Consider the following 19,775-nt stretch of genomic DNA (forward strand, 5'->3'; position numbering starts at 1 on the left):
ATAATGGCTTCAAAAATTACGGAAAGGATATCATGGCAGCATCTAGCTATCAGAGACACCAATTCCAAACTCGGGACATCTCACTGGGCGTGACCGGCCTGCTGGTAACCTGTATAATATGCCGAGGTTTTGAACTGAAGCAAGCCGAGACTGAGAAGACTATTCATGAAGTGGAGATTAAATGATCTATACGTGAGAAGGTATCGCCCGGAATAGAGCTAGACGAACACTCGACTCGGCATGCAAAACGGTAGCAGTGGTACTCGAATAGCAGCCCTCCTTCAGGGTCCTCCTCCTTCACACTCCTTCAACCCATACAGCCGGGTTCTACCTACATCCGTGTCAAGGTCACTCCAATCTTCTTGGAACTCTCACAAAAGGCACGGCAGTACTAATACTGGCCAAGACATGGTTCCATGGTACACGTCGGCCGTCGGATATCACCTCGGACTCCGATACGGCTGGGCTCGTCTCTCTGACCAAGTCGTCAACTCGCTCGAGATAAGGGGTTTCCCGGGCCATGGGAGTACCTGCCATTGACCCATTCGTAGGGAAAAGATATAATACCCAAGTAGTGGTGCTGCTGTACGCTCATCGACGCCACTTGCAAAATTAAGAACGAGGAGGCGGGCAATGCTCCTAAGTCGTAGAGTCGCCTCCACCCTGCCGGCCCTGCCTGGCTCAGTTCATGAAGAAGAGGGACATTGGCCCCCGATGATTGATTGGGCCTTGCTATTGAATGTTCAAGGAACAATTCAAAAGCCTCACTCCTGGCCTGAGAGTTTCCATTCATCTAGATAGAAGGCGGAGGAATGCCGTCGAAGGCGGCAGCTGCACAACTGGCATCGCCGCAATTTACACAATCAAAGAGACTCCGCGTTAAGCAATCGCGAGCTTGCGTGAAAAAGGATAAACTGTACATTACATCTCTTCAATTAAATGGTCTAACAACATTCAGTGGTATGGGAAGGTTGCTTTCTCCACGTAAATCATGAACGCGCCTAGCATCACATCACCTTGCGCCGAGCGACAACACCTACCTAACATCACGATGCACCTACGACGGAGATTAGCTCACAAGTCTACCAGGTAGCCAGCCTTCAAATACAGAATCACCTTTCCGAAGCGAAAAAAGTACTCAAAGCTGCGGTCTCCCGTGAACACAACTAAAACAACACGCACCATCACTCGAGAAACAACACCCGTCGGTATCAGAAAAACAGCACCGTCCCCTCGTGGAGAAGCAACACCCGCCGCTCTCGCTGAAAAGACCAACCTGGCGCATCCATCAGCGCCGCCCACTTGTCCTCGTCGTCTCCTCTAACACTCATCGGCAGCATCTTTGCATACCCCGCGTCGCCAGCGCCGTTGATTCCCTGCACCCCGAGCCGCGGTGTGTGTTTATGTCCCCCTCTCTCCGACCACCTCGTCGCCTTCAAAACTGCTGCGTGCGCTCAACGCTCCATAATCCTGCTCGCCAAACTGATCGGCGGGTACTAGAGTGCGAGAGGAAGAAGGCGGCGTAATGTCGGTAGCGGTAGTGGCAAGCTTCGCGGATGCGGAGGTGGAGCCGATCGAAGACGGTCTCATACGGCGGAGGCGAGTCGAGTTGCCGGTGCTGTGCTACTCCTCGTCATCATCTTCCATGCGTAGAGATCGTCTGTCGCTGGACGTCACGCGGGTCTAAATCCGGGACATTTGTCGCAAATGTCTTTGACGGATCCATAATTCTCTATGGGCAGTACCTAGTCAAGACTCAATTGTAAGTTACTCTGGATTTGTACTTGTCGATTCAATTGCTTCGGATTGGTGCGCGGCCAGCTTCGGATGTGTCATGACCTGACCACTTTTTGGCGTGGAAATCGCGGGGAAATGGAGCCCGGCTCTCTGCTGTTCCAGCGCTCGCGTGCGTGCCAACGTGCCAACGTGCCAACGTGCGTGCGCCGTACGGGCTGGCGGGTTCCTTTCTTTTCGCTCGAGTCTGGAACTCTGGAGACGGGAACGTGGGAAACTGGAGACACAGCGAGATGAGATGCCGATGTGGAGATGTCCCGGGCTCGACTCCCAAAGTCCGTACGTAATGAGATGCCGGCAAAAGTGGTTTTGATCAAGTAATGGATGGAGTTCTTTTGCTGGAGTTCCCAAACTGACTTCCAAGCCGTGGATTCGCGGGGAAAGTGGCTTCCGGGGTAACTAAACGAACTTTGCGTCAATCTGTCTTTGTGCCGTTGCCGTGAAAAGCAACGTCTTCTCCTATCTTTCGATATCGTCGCTGGCAGGGCCATGAGGACTCCCAAGGCGTCGCAACCACCAGCCAGGCCACTTTGCCTAAACGGGGAGCCTGGAATGGGCAACTGCACCATTCAACGTGGCCTGCTGCGAGAAAGCGGCACGGGAGGGGAATCAGCCTCCAACATTGGCCCGTTGGGGCTTATTGGCGACTGGACGAAAATAGTGACGCAAATCACACCCATCTTTGCGCCCGATACTGACTGACGCTTGTCGATAGATAGAATCCGGACCCGATTTGATCCCAACGTGCCTCACCCTCATAGGTCGCCGATCATTGACGCAGACGCAGACGTTGCGGTGCTTGTCTCGGAGGATTGCCACACATCGACGCTGGCCGGAGTTGAGTGGCAACCATCACCCGGCTATCTCATCTCGGTGGCTCGGTCAAACTCGACTTTTAGGCCTCTCCTCACGGAAAGCATCGAAAATATCCTAGCCAAGACTAGGTCGGATGTGAATAGTCGATAACCAACGTCTTTCTGCGCCCTGTAGCCTCATAGGGCTTCGGAAAGCATGCTAGACAACTTGTCCGCCGGGGAGGGGGGGGGAAGGAAGTTGGAAGGGGGCCTGGCCTCTACTATCTAGTCACCCGCTCGGCGCGAGCGAGCATCGAGAGATAAGAAGCCGCCGCTATGCTACCAAGGCAAGGTCAGGAAGCGCATCGTCGGCCAAGCCGTCCTCCCTTCCCGCCGCCCTTCTGGCTGCGCTGCGGGCGTTCAGCCCTGGAAGAAACGAGCTTGCCAACCGGAAACCCTTCCTCCTCCAAGCCTAGAGTGTGTGCCTTATCAGTCTGCAGCAGCCCTTGGCCATGCTACGGCGATCAATCAAACGGCCCCAAGCCTTCGGGGGGAAACCTGGACTGGCAGCGGCATTCCTTCTTCGTCATCGGCCTCCCGCAGACGGCAGGCCGCAGACGTACGGATAGGTAGCAAGGGCTTCAGTGTCCAGGATCACGGTCGCCTCGCCTTCAGCTTCGATTTCAGAAGAGACTAGGCGATTGAGTTGATGTAATCTTGGCGCATGCGTAAAATGTCCGAAGCTGTCGCTTCTCAGCGCCTGTTTTTCAGCTGGCGATGCTAATGTTGGTGTGCGGCAACAACAATATCAACGACATATCAACGTCGACTGCTGGAGGTGAGGATTCCAAACAGGCAACAAGCATTACATAATCAGACCAAATAGAGTAGCTGCAGCCACAGACGTTGTTTGTTGTAAACTCAACCTCCGAATGCGAGTCCTCGAGATTTTACTCGCGACAACTCCGAGTCATTCGTTCTCGTCGGATGTCTATCAGTTCATGATAGGAACCAGCACGGATGAAGGGCGGCTGCTCTGCTGACAGTCGTCGACGCTGATTTCCGATATCAGCCAAACCCCGTAAGCCATGTGAGATTGTCCCGCCATCAGAGGAAGAATTCCCCAATTCGAAGCGGGTCGTCGAATCCGCTCGTTGCGACCTTCGGTCAGTCCGAATGCAGGAGACCCTCGTCTCGTCTTGTGTCCCACCCACCTGTCCGTAGAGCTACAATTAAACTGGAGTCTGGAGAGATAAGAAGCGAGAGCAGAGGCCAAACGTCAAACGCACGCCATTACGTACAAAATTCCTCTCGCGCACGAATGAGGGCCTCACTTGGCTTCCCCAGAGGATGCTAATCCATCACCGTGGATTGGATTGATGGTCCCGACACTGCCCACTCCCTCCACACCTCTTGTCGAGAGGAAGCGTGGGTCGTGACACGGCGGCGTGGATGGCTTCACCACGCATCAGGTGCAACGAGTGTCTTTGAGGAAGCCAGCGTGCCGCCAACTTCTACAAGACCAAGAAGACGTTGGTGGCATGTTTCTGGTAGCCCAGCGCCCCTCGGTCCTAACCGAGGAATTGAGTTCCCTACCACTGTCACCTTGTCACACCATCAAGCGCGCTCTAATCTTGGTCTTGTTCGCCAGGTTCAGGGGAGTGCGGTTACCGTGTGGCTGCAGCAGTCGGGATGGACCGTCGCCGCCTCGTCAAATCCGCCCATAGACTTTGCATGGCCAAAGAAGCGCTAATTTGTATCCGTAAGGTAGGTATCGACTGATGCAGCCAAGAAGGTATGGAAAGGAGCTAGTTGCCGCTTCGAGGCCTCTTGACACGGAGCAATCTCGAATACGGGGCGTCTGCGACTGCCGCGCTGCCATTGTGGGTAATTTCTCATCATTACTGCCTGTCTCCTGGGGCTGGGAATGTTATGGTCGCGTTGGCGCTGCAACCAGACGCGGACTATACTGCGAGTCCAATAGTTCGGCGAGATGTTCGGATGAGCTGTTCACATCATGTCGACCGCTAGAAAAGCTGCCTGCGCATCGACCGAGCGAAGGTGTTTCTTGAGATTTGTCCCTGTTGGAGTCCAGACGAATTCCAACGATCTCGAAAGGTGGCTACTTACACAGTGGGCAGGGTTGGCCCGTTGGGTAGGTAAAGCTGTGCGAGATCCGGATGTGCTGAGTCGTGTATTCGTTGGTCCATGTCGCCATGCCAGGACACACTTTGAATCCCAGTTCGGATAACGCCCATGGCGACCGTACGAATAGAAGGTTGCCTACGAATACAGTTGCGTGAGAAATTGGCGCTTGCGGCTTGATCCTAGGGAATCCCCTCTCCCCTCTCTCCCCCTGACCGACACCGCACGCGCACTCACCTGGGTCAGCACACGCTCCTGCTTGTTTCCCCGAGTTCACCCCAATTAAACTGGACCCGACTTGGGTTCCTCGAGCAAGGGTGCAAAGGTGGGCACGGCAGCCCAATGTTCGAACTGGATCCGCCTTTGTGTGGTACTTCTGGGTGGCTGGATGATGGATCCATGATCCTGCGGCGTAGATAAGCCTCCCGTTTCGAACTTCCACCTGTTTGATATCGGAGGTATAGATAACGAAGCAAATGACTTCATATGCTGACTTTGAGGGTGCGACTCGCAGGAGTCTCAGCCAGAATCACAATGCCCCTCAGATTAACAAATCGAGATGCAGCGAAGCGTGTGAGTGACATTATTGGAGGGAGGGCCCGATGGAAGGACGCTAGAAGGTCGAGTAGAAGGTCTTGATCTGGCTGGCTATGCACCCAGGGGCAGCGATGCTGGGATTTGCATGTCACCCGCCGCCCAAAGGATGCGACTTACTGCAGCATTGCAGAATGGTGGTCGCAGGGGATGATAGGGCTTCGCTAATGGCTAGAGACCGAGATGATCGATATTCAGAGTCAAGCAGGCACGACAGGATTATTGGAATTGGTGAAGCGGGGGTCGCAGACATGTGGTGCTGCCACCATCGATCGTCCTGCGTGAGACACCAGAAGTTCTGCCCCCCCCCCCCCCCCCCCCCCCTTTGCCGTCCACGGATGACCAGGTACTCGTGGTACTGTGAGGCTAGGGAAAGTAAGCACGTAAGTAACAAGGTAGGCAAGCAAAGCTGGCGCACTGATGGCTGGTTCGAAACGTGTCGGCCTATGGGATGAGCCGTGGGCACCATCAAACAGCTTATCGCATTGCCACCTGTCAGGTCGGTTGATGTTGGTTCCGAATGCGCCGCATCTCCATCGACAAGCAACATCACCAGACATTCTGTCATCAACCCTGTCATCGAAGAGAAGCGGCCATTGTCACCCACGCCTCTGTACCTGGGGAACTGGTAGGAACTCTGCCGGATGGGGTTTTTTCGTAGACATAACATGGTCTGGTCAACCATATTACATTATAAACAGCTGTCGCAACCGGCACAGCCGCGCGATAGGGCCTACGCCGGCGACGACGCGATGTTGTTGTGTACTGCAGGGAGGAATGGGAACACCGGGAGTTATCGACCAGGGGTGGGGGACCGATTTCGCCTGCTGCGTAAGGTAGTGATTCCCCTGTTGATTGCAGAAGAGAAAACTCTCCGTTCCAAGAGCCTGGCATCGAAACCAAACGCAGTGCTTGACAAGCCGTATGCCCTTGGGATCCCTCTTTCGTTTTGCTTGCGCAAAGAGTGGCTCAAGATGAATTTCTCGTTCAGAACGAAGCCATGACGTGATGTGTCGGTATCTGTAGTGAACGATTGGCACCATCACAAGCCATCACGCGGCAGGACTGCTAGTGTAGTTAGTACGCAAAAGTCGAGGCAGCGAGGTCAGACTTTGTGCCAGCCGCGGTCGTTGGCTCTGTTTGCTGCACGACGTCGGGGCTCTTCAGGGATGAGGGAAACCTGGGGCGGCCAAGATCAGCCCCCCCCCCTGGTCCACCCACACCACATGCATTCTCGGACCAGCAAGTTGTCTGGCCGGAGTCGAGTTCTTGGCAACGCAAGCTCTTGAAAGGGAAGTTAGGGAACAGCCAGTTTCCGTGGATGCCGTGCCGAGAAGTGTAGCAAAAGCCGCTGCAACCTTAGCAAGAGAAGCCTGCTTGGACATCATTGGTGTGGCTTGCTTGCAGGATTTTCTTCCCAATGAGCCTCCTCGACTTCGACGATTTCCAGTAAGATAAAGTGACGGAACAGCAGCAGCAGCGACTCTGGTGTAGTACCTACGCAGATTGCGATGCAGGCTAGCCTCCTGGCTTCGTCTCCAGTGTCGTGGACCTGGACCTCTGCGTGGGCCATCTCCCCTCATCGACCCGGGCCCAAAGATTCGTGGTCTCCACTTCACATATGACCCCCCGGGACCGAACCCAGTTCCACAGACAGGTTCGAGAGGTCGGACTGGATCCTAAGATAACGTTGAGGAGACAGCGCGCCATGGGCGAAAGGAGGGGCGGCCACTTTTTCGGAGCCATTTGCTAACGGCTTCAAGTGACAAGTTGCCCATTGGCCAACCAGCACAGCCCACGCTATCTGGGGGCTCTCAGACTTTCTCAAATCGCCCGGCTGGGGCGTACGCATATGTCTTGGTGCCACGCTGGAGAGCAAGGTGGACATACCATTGCTGTGGTTCTCGTTTCCCCCAGGTCACGGCCATTGGTGACTGGTCTCGTCCAAATCCATTTCGTTACTTTTGCGAATGCGACTGCTTTCCCTTTCTTCGGCCGAATATGGGTTTGTACCCGCGCCTGGGTTCCTCGTTAGTGCATCATGCACATCGGAAAGCTGTCCGCGGCCAGCCCGCCTAACTCACCAGGTACATCGTCCTCAGCTAGCTGCCCAGACAGTAGACTCGACGACGTGGAAGGTTTCGCCCGCTCCCGCCGGCCTGCCCTAGGAGTCTTAGGACTTGGTACGTATCGAAGCACGACCGAAAGCCAAATCGCCTCCATCCCTCCCCCCAAATCGTATGCGACAAGTAACGGGGGTTGATGCTAGGATGGCCTGCCACAACCTGTCCTTGCCAAGATCTGCGTCTCTCGCCCGTCGAGAGGGGGGCAAAGTTGGATAGACCAGCCTGATACTCTATCGGCCCTGGACTCTCATCTCTCCCTCCTTCTCTTGTGTGTAATTTTCCATCGTCAACCAAGTGCAGCCTATCGGCTTTCCGTGCATGGATCCGCTTGCCGCCCTTGACAAGAACCCTTAGTCCTTGCGCGTCGGTTCCTGTTCTCTCGATCGGCATTTCCTTCATAAACCTCCCCATTCCCCCGTCCGATCTGGTTTGTCTTGTTCGACAGACAGCCCTCCCTCTCCGTCATTTCTGTTCCTCACGGGTCCTTCTCCCGTAGCAATCCTTTGTAACAGACCCTACTGTCTGTATACCCCACAACGCCGTGAACACCATCACCATGGCTGCACCAGAAGAGGTCATCCCCACCAAGGTCGAGGCCGACGAGAAGGCCACCGGTGGCCTTCCTGGCTACGATACCGGTAGTGGACAGGAAATCCGAGGAGATATCAGCGAGGACAGCTGGGCAACACGCAATGGCCTAAACATGAAGTCCTTCACGAAGAAGGAATATGGTCACGGCATTGTCGAGCTCGACCGCGCCTTGAGCTCCCGTCATCTTCACATGATTGCCATTGGTGGTTCCATTGGTGCTGGTTTCTTCGTCGGTTCCGGCGGTGCTCTGAGCAAGGGTGTAAGTTCACTGTCTCCGTAATTGGGGGCGATTTCTGACGCAGAAGCAGGGTCCTGGATCGCTTTTCATCGATTTCTTTCTCGTGGGTATCATGATGTTCAACGTCGGTAAGTCTGAGAAACCCCTTGCTAGTCTCGCGCACAATGGAGAGCCTCTAACACGCTGCAGTGTACGCCCTGGGTGAACTCGCTGTTATGTATCCCGTCTCTGGTGGCTTCTACACGTACTCGACTCGCTTCATCGATCCTTCCTGGGGTTTCGCCATGGGCTGGAACTACGTCTTCCAGTGGGCTATCGTGCTACCACTTGAGCTGACTGTGTCTGGTCTTGTTGTCGCATACTGGAATGACACCGTCAGCGTCGCCGTCTGGATCACGCTTTTCCTCGTCGTCATTGTCGTCATCAACATTTTCGGATCTATTGGATACGCCGAGGAAGAGTTCTGGTCGTCGTGCCTCAAGCTCGCAGCCACTATTATCTTCATGATCATCTGCCTCGTCCTCGTCCTTGGTGGCGGACCGTCTAGCGGTAGATACAGCGAGTACCAGGGTGCGAAGACGTGGTATGACCCCGGCGCATTCCGTAACGGTTTCAAGGGATTCTGCTCCGTCTTCGTTACGGCCGCTTTCTCTTTCTCCGGTACTGAGCTGGTCGGTCTTGCTGCCGCTGAGGCCAAGAACCCCGTCAAGTCGCTTCCCGGTGCCATCAAGCAGGTGTTCTGGCGTATCTCGCTCTTCTACATCCTGGGCCTGTTCTTCGTCGGTCTGTTGATCCCATCCGACGACCCTGCGCTGCTCTCCGAGTCTGCCTACTCCGACGTCAAGGCCTCTCCGTTCGTGTTGGTCGGAAAGTACGCCGGGCTCGTTGGCTTCGACCACTTCATGAACGTGGTCATTCTCGTCTCTGTTGTGTCGATTGGTGTATCTGGTGTTTACGGTGGTTCGCGTACCCTCACTGCCCTGGCTCAACAGGGTTATGCGCCTAAGATCTTCACCTACATTGACAGATCTGGACGCCCGTTGCCTTCCGTGCTGGCTGTCATCATTTTCTCACCCTTGGCGTACATTAACCTCAGCGCTAGCGGCCCTGTTGTGTTTGACTGGCTGTTGGCTCTTTCCGGTTTGGCTGCGGTCTTCACCTGGGGATCCATTTGCCTGGCGCACATTCGCTTCCGCAAGGCGTGGGCCTACCACGGCCACACCGTCGATGAGATCCCTTTCAAGGCCATTGGTGGCGTTACCGGCTCCTGGATTGGACTTTTCCTCTGCTTCATCGTGCTTGCTGCTCAGGTATGTGAAGAGTCTTTTGACGACATGAGAGATTGCTTGCTAACAGTCATCCACAGTTCTACACTGCTATCGCTCCCCCTGGAACGAGCGAGCTCAACGACGCTGAAGGCTTCTTTAAGTCGTACCTCGCCCTTCCCGTCGTTATCCTTTTCTGGCTTGGCGGTTTCCTCTGGAAGCGCACTGGCTGGCTCCGTACCGCTCAGATGGATGTCGACACTGGCCGACGTGAGCTTGACTGGGACGAGATCCACGCATACCGCGCACACATCGCTTCGCTTCCCGCGTGGAGACGTGTTATGCACAAGGTGTGGTAAAAAGCTCTGTTGCCAAAAAAAGGAACTGCGTTTTGCCGCTTATTCATGTATATTTTAATCAATGTCCTGCGTTAAGGATGCCCGGAATGAGACCGCCATTCTGGTAATTGTTAGCAAAATGAAGATACCACAAGTGCTTTTACATCAAATTCGTCTCGCATGCATACCCCGGCTCGCAGTGAACAGTATCTGTTGGAGACGATGCCCTTACCTAGTGTAAAGAGGAACAACACAAAGGGGATCCATGTTGTGTCTCCCGACGCAGACTGCTCCACGGGGCGAGCTGGGTGGAAATTCTGAAGTCGTGGGTTATGGTGCCGTTATATGCTGCGCCGCCAACCAGGACGATGCCAATGGCCAGCGTGCGTCTTATCTCGGAGAGCAGCAGCCGTTCAGCGGTGGCCCATGCCAACAGCGGCGATAACTTAGACGAGTGTTGGTGAAGATAAGGGCGGCCGGCCCAGAACAGCAGGTGATGCCCGATTGTCGGACAGCGGTAACTTGAGATGGTTGGTCCGGACTGTTTGATATCTCTCGGCGTAGAGGGGTCATGGTCGACTAACAGCTTTTGTGAGGAAGTCCTAGCCGGATTCAGTGACTCAGCCCGAGATCCTGACAGGGCCGGAAGAACATCTAACAAGATTGGAATGCGGTATCGGACGGCGACATGGTGATTCTGAGGGTCTGTGAGGAATCTCGGGCTGATCAATAAGATAGATGTCGTCGCAGTGATGATGTTTGAATATTTCTGTCGGTCGTCGTTGGGCGGAGTCTAAGGTACCTGGGCTAATGGAAGGTCAGGTCGGCTACCAGTCGTGAAGTTGGACGGAGTATTCCCGGGCCGGAAAGAATGGAATGGACAGGAATGGAATAATTCCAGGTTTCCGAAGAAGGAAGGAACAATTGATTTAATGGAAGACGAGGAAAGAGCCTTCCACTAACTGGTCCATCGTGGCTTTCTGCCAAACGACCAAAACAAACTGCCGCTGGGGTTCCTTTAAACAACGCTCAATTGACGTGACAGGGTGACAAGAACGCCTTAGCAACCATATCTTACCTAGCGTTGACTGCATGTCATTCCGGCGCCCTTTTGACACATTTCTCCCCACAAACGCCCCGCTGAAGAACATGTTAGACCCCACGGTTGAGTCTCCCGAATTGCCCTTTCAGTAAGAGATGGTCACTTTTTCGCCTCGTCCTCTGCTTTCATCAGTTCACCATGAGTCGAAATTGCTTCTGGATTCTCACCCTGGCAATTTATAGATGAGAGTGTTATGCTTGAGCAGTGCCCTGATTACCAAGCACGCAAGCACCTACTAGCCCAGTCTTCTAAGAATGGCTTTCATTGCACTGCTGTCAACAGTTGTAATGGTATCACACCATGGAATAACCTTGGACAGGTTCATATTGTGAAATGTATATAAGTGGCCCGCCCTCGTTCATTCTCGAGGGATGTCCACCCCGGTGAAAACCCCATCTGTTTAGTGTAGGCAAGGCCGTCTCTACCTTGCTATGGCACACCTTACTCATATGAGTGAGATAGATGATTAGGTAGAATTCAGTACTGGCTGCAAGAAGATGATGAACACTCAACATGACTAGGATACGAGAAGAAGCCAAACTTACACAGCCAATTATAGGAATGTAACTTTGATGTGTGGATCACATTTGAAGAGCAAGTAAGACAAAGGTACCTCAGTAATACTCTTCGCAGGATGACAGACAGACCGACACATGTGGCTTGAACTCATACATATACGTGGCAGTCTTAAATGGTGTATCATATATAATGAAACTCATTCCATGGCAGCTGCACATTTCGGTAGGATACAAGCTCACCTCCAAATGAACCGCGGGCTTCAAAGACGGCACAGAGCCGGCCGGGACACGGCAGGTACCCCTTAGTGGAGCGCGGCGCTCGGCCATGTGGGTCCTTCAGCCGCAGTGCGCCCCCGAGTTTTGCGCAGCGGCGCACAACTCACCATGCCCATTTCCCCTTTCAAAGCTGAGCATCTCAATCTGACCAACTCCTCCATCTTCAACCTCCTGTTCTATCTCAATTTCGAATCTAATCCGTTCGATCCAACATCCAAATTTCGACCCAAGATCTTGGGGAATCGGCCTCAGCTTATCTCGTTGTACAGACAGGGCCTGTACGCGACGCGCAACAATGAGCCCCCCGCCCCCAAATAAGGGAAAGGCTCCCATCACCGAGGATGGAGACTTGTCCGACACCTCGTCTCATCCAAGCGATGCCGAGTACTTCGACGCCGAAGTAAACTCCTCTCGCCCTCAAGAAGAGGATAAAAAGCCGGAATCGTCTGTTCCTGCTCAGCCCTCGTCTCGAGGCTCTCTGCAGGTCAGCCAGAAGACGCAAGGCGAGAAATGTACCAAGCTTGACCGAGCTTCACCAGGTCTACGGCGAGGCAGCAGTTCACACTCAGCCGTATTCGATGCCCAATTCTCTCATTCGCAAACCAGCCAAAAATCTTCATCGCCTCTAGATTTGACAATGAAAAAGAAGAAAAGGAAGGCCACATCCACGGGCGCTGGTGGATTTGACGCATTTTGTGCCGCTGCATTGGGAGAAGACGCCCAAAATCTCCTATTGGCGGCAGACCATAAGGTTAAGTCCGAAAGCTCACAGAATGAAATCATGGTCCGGCTTGGGCAGGCCTCAGATGATTCGGCTCTCGAGAAGTCAAGTTTGAAGTCCGAAGGTGACACCGAGAGTAGCACATCCAATTCTGAGGATGGGCCAAATGAGAAGAATGAGGACCGCACTAAGAAGGTCCAAAGCCTTATGGTTGATAGGATCATGTCCTCATTTATGAGCTGGCTGGACACAAAGAAGAAAGTCAAGCAAGAGGAGGAGGAAGAGAATGAACCGCAAATCGAGGAAGCCTTGTTTGGAGCTCTCCCCGGCGGCGATGCTGCAGATGGTGCTCTCTTCGAGTCTGTTCCAACAATGCCGGCGAGTGTTTCTGCTAGCGTGCCGAGCTCTTCCAGAAATGAACTCGAAAGCTTCATGTATCGTCAGGTTCCGGCTCCCCGTGCTCCTGCGCCCGTTACTCGTCACCGGAACTCGAATATTGCTCTCCCACCGCCGCCACCGCGAACCCCATCGATAGAACCACCACTAGCAGGACCGCCTCCATTAGGAATTCCACCACCGCCAGTAGGAGGGTCACAATTATCTGCGACTTATGTGCCGAGTTATGATTCAATGGTAGATTTCGCGGGGACACCACCGCTAGCATCAGCTGCACCACCAGTAGTACCAGCACCCATGCCCCCACCGCAGGCACAATCACCATCAGGCTACACTTCTAGAGGGGCAAGCGAGTTCAAAGAAGCCACAAGTTCTCGCAGACGGGGACGCCCTCCCGCTTCAGCACCACGATCCTTTGTCTCGGCGGCGTCACCACCAAAAACCGGCGCACTGTTAAGAGCATCCGCATCTTCGTACGGGACAGTAGATGCGCAACAACCTCCAGCAGAGGAACAAGCGGATGGCGCCCGCAAAGTGGCTATGCACACAGGCAAAAGGGGGCGTAAGGCAAAGCCATCGATAAAGCACGGCAGGTCGGCAGGCAATCAGGCGCCGGATGAAGACGAAGACGAAGAGGGCGAGGAGAATCGGCTGCCCCGCGCGAAGCTTTCCAAAGTACAGGAAGACGTTGATGAAGGCGCAAAGCTTGCGTGTCCCTTCTTCAAGTACAACCCGAGGAAATATAAGACCCAACGACCGTGCTGCGGGCCAGGGTGGGACCACGTCCACCGTATCAAGTACGTTCATCCTCTCTCTATACATGAGCTCACTGCTGACGATTCACCAGGGAGCACATATACCGCAAGCACTCTCTTCCCAAATTCTCATGTCCACGCTGCTCCCAATCTTTTGAGACCCAATTGGCTCTGCAAGCCCACGCCCGCTCCCTGGACGCCTGTGACGTACGCGAACCGGAGATCTTGGATGGCATCACACAGGACCAGGAGAAGAAGCTTCGTTCCCGGAAGAAGACGTCGGCAAAGGAACTCACCGAAGGGGAGAAGTGGATCCAAGTCTACAGCATCGTCTTCCCCGACGTGAGAGAGCGGGAGATCCCGTCACCGTGTAAGCTTGTTTTCTTCCCCGAGGGGGGCAGGGATTGATGCTAACTTTCGCAGACCATAATGCGGAGGATGCCGACATGAATCTGGGCGGCTACGAAGACTACCTTCGACGCGAGCTCCCGCCACTGGTCCGCCGACAGCTCGAAAAAGAGGTTGAGCGTGAGCTAAGCTTTGTCGAGGAAGGCATGAAGCAAAAGGTCATTGATATCGCTCGGAACCTCCAGCTCACGCTCTTCAAGGGCTACCAACAGCTCGAGAATCAGGATCGAGGACTGCAAGACCCACCGAGTGTCGTTCCGTCCTCAAGCTCCGAGACGGGAGGGTCTTTCTTCACGGCGACGGACACTTCGCCGTCGACCATGACGACCAGCGGCACAACGCCGGAGATCCCGGATCCGTTGGACATATTTGGTGACCCTGTCATTCCGGACTTTGACTTTAACTTCCTTGCCGATATTCCCTTTCCCGAGTCACAGTCGTTTTCCGAGGGACAGACTCTGGACCTTGGGTTCGATCAGCCTTTTGATATCCAACAGCCAGCCACGTTCAAACCTGGGATGGAGATGCTCGGGGCACAGCAGCACGATCTGCCATACTACGGAGTAGATGGCTACCAAGATACAAATGGCCAGAGGATGGACGCGAGTGTTCCGAGTTATGTTCCATGAGTCGTTGAGCACGATGCTTCCTCTGCCACTCTCTTATCGTTTCTTCCTTCCGCCGATGTAGTACCCGAGATACCCAATCATTCCATCATCAATTCATCATTGACAACATACTTTGCCTTGGATTACGGGCGGTTAGCTCAGTATTGTTGTCCTGAAGCCGCCGCATTTGGCGTTAGGGCGTTTCGCTATAGACAAGGATCTGATATACTTCTCCATTGGCCCGGCACAACACAAGGCACGGGGTCCCGGGGTGTAAGCCCGGAGATAAGCGGGCAACCCAAAGACCGGGATCCAGCACGGGATTCCAGGAACTCTCGAATTAGGGTTATCTGCTTACGTTGACCGTATATTATGGAGCCATTGCACAGTGATGTGCCGTTCCCTTTCTTCCTGCTGTACGATCTGTTTTCGTCTCTTGCCAAGTTGCCCGGACCTACTGTTGATAGATGCTTACGTTGATTGCAGCTGAGCCGGCCGGCACTGAAAGTAGATCCAAGTCCATCACGCATTGCACGGCAGTGTATATAACGTCAACGACCATGAAGTACATCACAGGAGTTTTTCCTAAATCTTGTAAACGTTTCAAGCATCTCAAAAGTCAGCAAGATGGGTAGCGCATTGAGCAATATGTTCCCGCCAAAGGCTAGCTTCACTGAAGCAAATTTGCCTGATCAGAACAACAAGGTAACCTTCGTCCTATACACCCCCGCTAACACTGGTTCAAGACTGATAGACATAGGTGTTCATCGTCACAGGCAGCTCCGGCGGCCTAGGCAAGGAGCTCACCAAGATTCTCCACGAGAAGAATGCCAAGATTTACATGGCGTGCCGGTCTGAAGCCAAGACCGCAGCCGTCATCAAGGAGTTGAAGGAATTGTACCCCAACTCCAAAGGCCACGCCGAGTACCTGCACCTAGACCTCAACGACTTGACGACAATCAAGCAGTCCGCTCAAGAATTCCTCAGCAAGGAAACCCGTCTTGACGTCCTCTGGAACAACGCAGGCGTCATGACCCCGCCGCCGGGGTCCAAGACAGCCCAGGGCTACGAGCTCCAACTGGGCACCAACAATCTCGCCCCATTCCTTTTCACCCAGTTCCTACGGCCGGTGCTATCTGGCACCGCCAAGATGGCGCCCAGGGATTCGGTCCGTGTGGTCTGGGTATCTTCTAGCACGGCAGCTATGGCACCGAAGCCGCCAATCGATTTCAGCAACATGGATTATGCAAAGGACGAGAGTCAGATGCAGAAGTACTCGAGAAGTAAGGCCGGTAACGTCTTACATGGAACGGAGTTTGCGAGAAGAGTACCTGGAGAAGGGATCGTTAGCGTTGTAAGTTGGCGAACGCTTGTGAGCTTGCAGATGGATGCACGTACTTACAGCGTCGGCCAGAGTCTTGACCCCGGAGTTTTCATGCCGGATTTGCAGCGTACCATGCCGCTGTGGCAGTGGATCATCGTGGTGAGTGATGCATTGAAAGCCTGCCGTCTTTCCATCTCTGACCACATATTGATGCATTCACTAGAAATTCCTCGCGCACAAGCCGGTCAACGGTGCATACACCGAACTCTTTGCTGGCTTAAGCCCAACGATTACGGAGAAGAATAACGGTGGCTGGGGTAAGATGATCACCCGACTTTCCCAGGTTCTGTGTATAGTACTTACGAGAACTTCTAGTGGTCCCCTTTGGTCAACTTGCAGCTGGAAGAGAGGATCTCCGCGACAAGGAGCTGGGCAAGAAGTACTGGGGTGGACAGAGAAACAGCTCAAGCCCTATATCTCATGATGGATTTGCGCTGGTCTACCAAGATCTTCCATGTTCCTCTTTGTCTTTCCTGCGTTTCTCTTCCATGTATAATAAAACATGTCGAGAAGTTTGCGAGATCCGCTAAACAGGCGTAACAGAGCTTGTCATCCTCAATGTTCCCTACACACTAACAACCCCGTAAACTCCACCAAGCACTAGTCTGTATCATGCCGTCTTTATCATCTCTTATAACCAGATTCCACTTCTCCAAGAACCATGGCATCGCTTCCCAGCTGCGGCCATCCCACGGCACACCGTTTCCACGCCCATGCATGGATCCCATCGCGGAGCCCCAGCATCGAACGCCCCCACTCAGCATGTCGATGCAGAGGTCGTCCTCGTCTATCTGCGGTGAGGCCCCGGAAGCGAGTGTGATGGCGTTGGAGCGGAATGATGGCCATGGCATCAAGTCGAAGCAAGGATGATGAGGCCGGGCACGCTGGATAAAAGTCGGTCTCAAATCAGGGGTGATCTTTTGAAGAGCTGTATCATCGTCGCTCGAGTCGTTGTCTTGTTCGCTCAGGCGATTATTTGCAATGCTGTAGAATGGTGACTGCGCGTTCTCGTCCATCAGATACTCTGTCGTTATGCCGAGCTGAGCTGCGATTGCACGCATTGCCGATGCGTACGACATCGATCTCAAGCTGATGGCGTCTATCGGAGGTCTAGGATAGGTCGGCAGCACCCATCCGAGTGCAGGTCGTTCCTCTGGTGCCGTGAGATGAGCCAATATCCTGAGGCCGGCAATGACGACTTGCCTCATGTCGACGCCGCCGCATCTCGCTTTGACGGTTTCGATCCACTCACGCGATGAAAGCGACAATGCGCTCTCGTAAAGCCCGGGGTCCATAGAGTGCCCCATGACTATCAGTCCGTACTTAACAACGTCACGAATCGTAGAGTTCTCTCTCACCATGATGCTCCAACTTTTCCTGTTTTCATGAGCCGAGGGAGACTGCAACGCCTGGTAGATGTCCGATGCTGTGAGGTTGTATGAAGCAGTATACGCCTCCACATTTCTATTTGCCGTGTCGCCTGCTGCAGAGGGACACGGAGGGCAGATTGTAACCTCCTTAGCGCGGTCTTGTGAGGCTGCTTCTTGCGTTACCCACGCAGCGGCGACCATCTGCTCGAGATGCCGGACCTTGGTTTTCTGCCTTGCACCTGACGTAGAGTGAGGTACAACGCAACGTAGGAGAGCTACTGGATCAAGTACGGTATGCTCGCTGAGCGTCGGCATTCTGGCGCTTCCGGCGGTCCTTGGCATCGGGCATCTATCTTTCTACGAGGCATTGCGGCGTAATGGTTTCAACAGCTGGACCTGTAACCTCGACTAAATTGGGACCGTAGCTGATTGTATAGATCAAGAACAATAAAAATGAGTATCTCGAGAGATTGAAGTAATAAGAGGGTCTACGTCTTCTAGAAAGAATGCTGAATGAGTGGCTTGGGCAAATAGAGACCTTAAAGTCGAATGCATAGTAACAAAAGGTCTGGAGGTTGCGAGGGCAATTGCGTACTATTTGAGAACTGCTAGATTCTCGACAGATTTGCTACAAAAGTCGTAGCTCTCATCCAATCAACTACAAATTTCCCTGTCGGTTGTCCTCGCCAAGCTTCAGGATAGATGCAAGATTGTTTGCCTCAATGACTTCAAAAAGTTCCCCAAGGCCAGCAAGACGACGTTTCTCGCTCTCCCTGCGGAAGAACTCTTCCGCTGTCTTGATTCTCTTTGGGTGAATCTCATCCAAGAGTGCGTAGTCACGTTGAATGACTCCCTTGTTGCCTCCAGAGTTCGTCCACATTGTCCAGAAACCTGAGAAGTTGTCCCTAACAGACATAGTCGCTGGGTCCTTGGGATCGGCGTTGTATCCGGCAGGTTGACTTGAGATTGGAAAGTTGTCGAAGTAGACGTCCATGAGAGTGTCAATGTACTGAGCTGGCTTTCCCGTGGCCCTTTCAAACGCCTTTGCCAGGTCTGCGTAGTGGATATGGTCGATGGCTACCTCCAGGTCCATCCCGTCAGATCTTTCGGGGTGGTCAAAGAGCCAGCGGGCATAGTGCTCGCAATCATCGAGGGCAACATGCGGAACTGCGCCAGCACCGAGGGGAACTCTCCATGTGACAATCCCATTCTCGACCAGTGGCGTCATGATTGTCTTTGAGGAGATCGTCATCTCAATGTAAGGGCCGGTGGTGAAGATGGCGACACCCATGTCGTTGCCTTTTCTCTGCTGCAGCATCCACTCGGCTAGACGGCCCTTACCATCGTAGTGTCCGCATCGGAACTTTGGATCATAGCCGCTCTTCTTATAGCCGTAGTCAAGGTTTCCAAAGACGAAGAACTTGATCCCAAGCTCCACTGCCAACTCGTAGCAGCGAATCGTCCAGTAGGTCTCGGTCTTCTCGCCGCAGTTGAAGCCGTCGATGTTGACAAAAGCACCCCAGCACCCGGCGAATCCCTTGCGTAGGTCGCTTTCATTGGCGAAAGTTCCCTCGATGAATTCAACATCTCCAAGTTTTGCGAGTTCCTTCGCTCTCGCAGAGCTGGGGTCACGCGTCAAGACGCGCAGACTGTAGCCTCCATCCTTAGCAAGACCTCGACAGACGGGAAGGCCTTGGGCACCAGTGGCACCAATGACGAAGATGCGGCGGTTTGCCATATTGATGAGATATTCGATTGAGTTGAGACTAATAAGTTGCGTTTGCTGTGGTATTCCTTGCCAATCATAGCAGTTGTGGGATGCTCTTCTCCCTGCAAGGAGCCACGGCTTTCCTTATAAGCTCTTTCGCGAGAGATCCTTTCCTGCTTCCATCAATCGGATCTCACACGTAATTTTTCTTGTCGTTCATAAGCAGCTTGGTAAGCTTGGACTGACTATTGTTGATTAGTTATTCGATCAAAAGAAGATGATTAGTGATCCTTCTCGACTACCAACTAGGTCGGTGTTTTGCAACTCGACCAGACATCAGACAAAGCACGGGATGATATGCTTCAAAGGTACATTCAGCCTTCTCCCCGAAAATTGGTCAAGAACGTAACAAATAGAAGGCTGCTGATATTTCTTCTCCGATATTCTTGCCAAAACTGATACGCATCGATGACTGCATGTGCACTGCGATCCCACGCACATTGGTGAGAGAAGTAACTAGCTAGACTGGTTGTCAAGGGAAGTAGAAGCAGTCATATAATACTTCTGATTAGATGGTTCAGTAGAGGTCAAGTGTCTCGCGGAATATAATAGAGAGTCCGCTAGGAAAACAACCTCAGAACTAT

At 53.4% G+C, this 19,775-nt stretch overlaps 6 protein-coding genes across 6 annotated transcripts; 3 read left to right on the plus strand and 3 right to left on the minus strand.

Annotated features, from left to right (window-relative positions):
* Positions 1 to 5,370: 5,370 nt before the first annotated feature.
* BDP81DRAFT_441574 (uncharacterized protein) lies at positions 5,371 to 5,584 on the minus strand. Its single transcript, XM_060591605.1, has one exon. The coding sequence runs from the start codon at positions 5,578 to 5,580 to the stop codon at positions 5,419 to 5,421; it is 162 nt and encodes a 53-aa protein (XP_060438368.1). The 5' UTR covers positions 5,581 to 5,584; the 3' UTR covers positions 5,371 to 5,418.
* Positions 5,585 to 8,009: 2,425 nt separating this feature from the next.
* Positions 8,010 to 9,906, plus strand: BDP81DRAFT_400341 (amino acid permease; the record flags this gene model as incomplete). The annotated part of the gene is made up of 4 exons (XM_060588675.1): positions 8,010 to 8,303; positions 8,353 to 8,410; positions 8,472 to 9,592; positions 9,649 to 9,906. The coding sequence occupies 4 exons, from the start codon at positions 8,010 to 8,012 to the stop codon at positions 9,904 to 9,906; spliced, it is 1,731 nt and encodes a 576-aa protein (XP_060438369.1).
* Positions 9,907 to 12,076: 2,170 nt separating this feature from the next.
* Positions 12,077 to 14,690, plus strand: BDP81DRAFT_400342 (uncharacterized protein; the record flags this gene model as incomplete). Its single annotated transcript, XM_060588676.1, has 3 exons — positions 12,077 to 13,695; positions 13,746 to 14,023; positions 14,077 to 14,690. 3 exons carry the CDS (start codon positions 12,077 to 12,079, stop codon positions 14,688 to 14,690), a joined length of 2,511 nt encoding a protein of 836 aa, XP_060438370.1.
* A 397-nt stretch (positions 14,691 to 15,087) lies between these two features.
* On the plus strand, positions 15,088 to 16,610 carry BDP81DRAFT_152672 (short-chain dehydrogenase). Its single transcript, XM_060581916.1, has 5 exons — positions 15,088 to 15,374; positions 15,430 to 16,023; positions 16,084 to 16,152; positions 16,217 to 16,310; positions 16,369 to 16,610. Exons 1-5 carry the CDS (start codon positions 15,297 to 15,299, stop codon positions 16,581 to 16,583), a joined length of 1,050 nt encoding a protein of 349 aa, XP_060438371.1. The 5' UTR covers positions 15,088 to 15,296; the 3' UTR covers positions 16,584 to 16,610.
* A 15-nt stretch (positions 16,611 to 16,625) lies between these two features.
* BDP81DRAFT_400344 (uncharacterized protein) lies at positions 16,626 to 17,772 on the minus strand (the record flags this gene model as incomplete). Its single annotated transcript, XM_060588677.1, has 2 exons — positions 16,626 to 17,662; positions 17,715 to 17,772. The coding sequence occupies 2 exons, from the start codon at positions 17,770 to 17,772 to the stop codon at positions 16,626 to 16,628; spliced, it is 1,095 nt and encodes a 364-aa protein (XP_060438372.1).
* A 217-nt stretch (positions 17,773 to 17,989) lies between these two features.
* On the minus strand, positions 17,990 to 19,181 carry BDP81DRAFT_441581 (NmrA-like family protein). The gene has a single exon (XM_060591606.1). The coding sequence runs from the start codon at positions 19,159 to 19,161 to the stop codon at positions 18,082 to 18,084; it is 1,080 nt and encodes a 359-aa protein (XP_060438373.1). The 5' UTR covers positions 19,162 to 19,181; the 3' UTR covers positions 17,990 to 18,081.
* Between the last annotated feature and the right edge of the window lie 594 nt (positions 19,182 to 19,775).

This window comes from Colletotrichum phormii (genome assembly GCF_030913505.1).
Source record: "Colletotrichum phormii strain CBS 102054 chromosome Unknown BDP81scaffold_36, whole genome shotgun sequence".
NCBI classification, from domain to species: Eukaryota; Fungi; Ascomycota; class Sordariomycetes; order Glomerellales; family Glomerellaceae; genus Colletotrichum; species Colletotrichum phormii.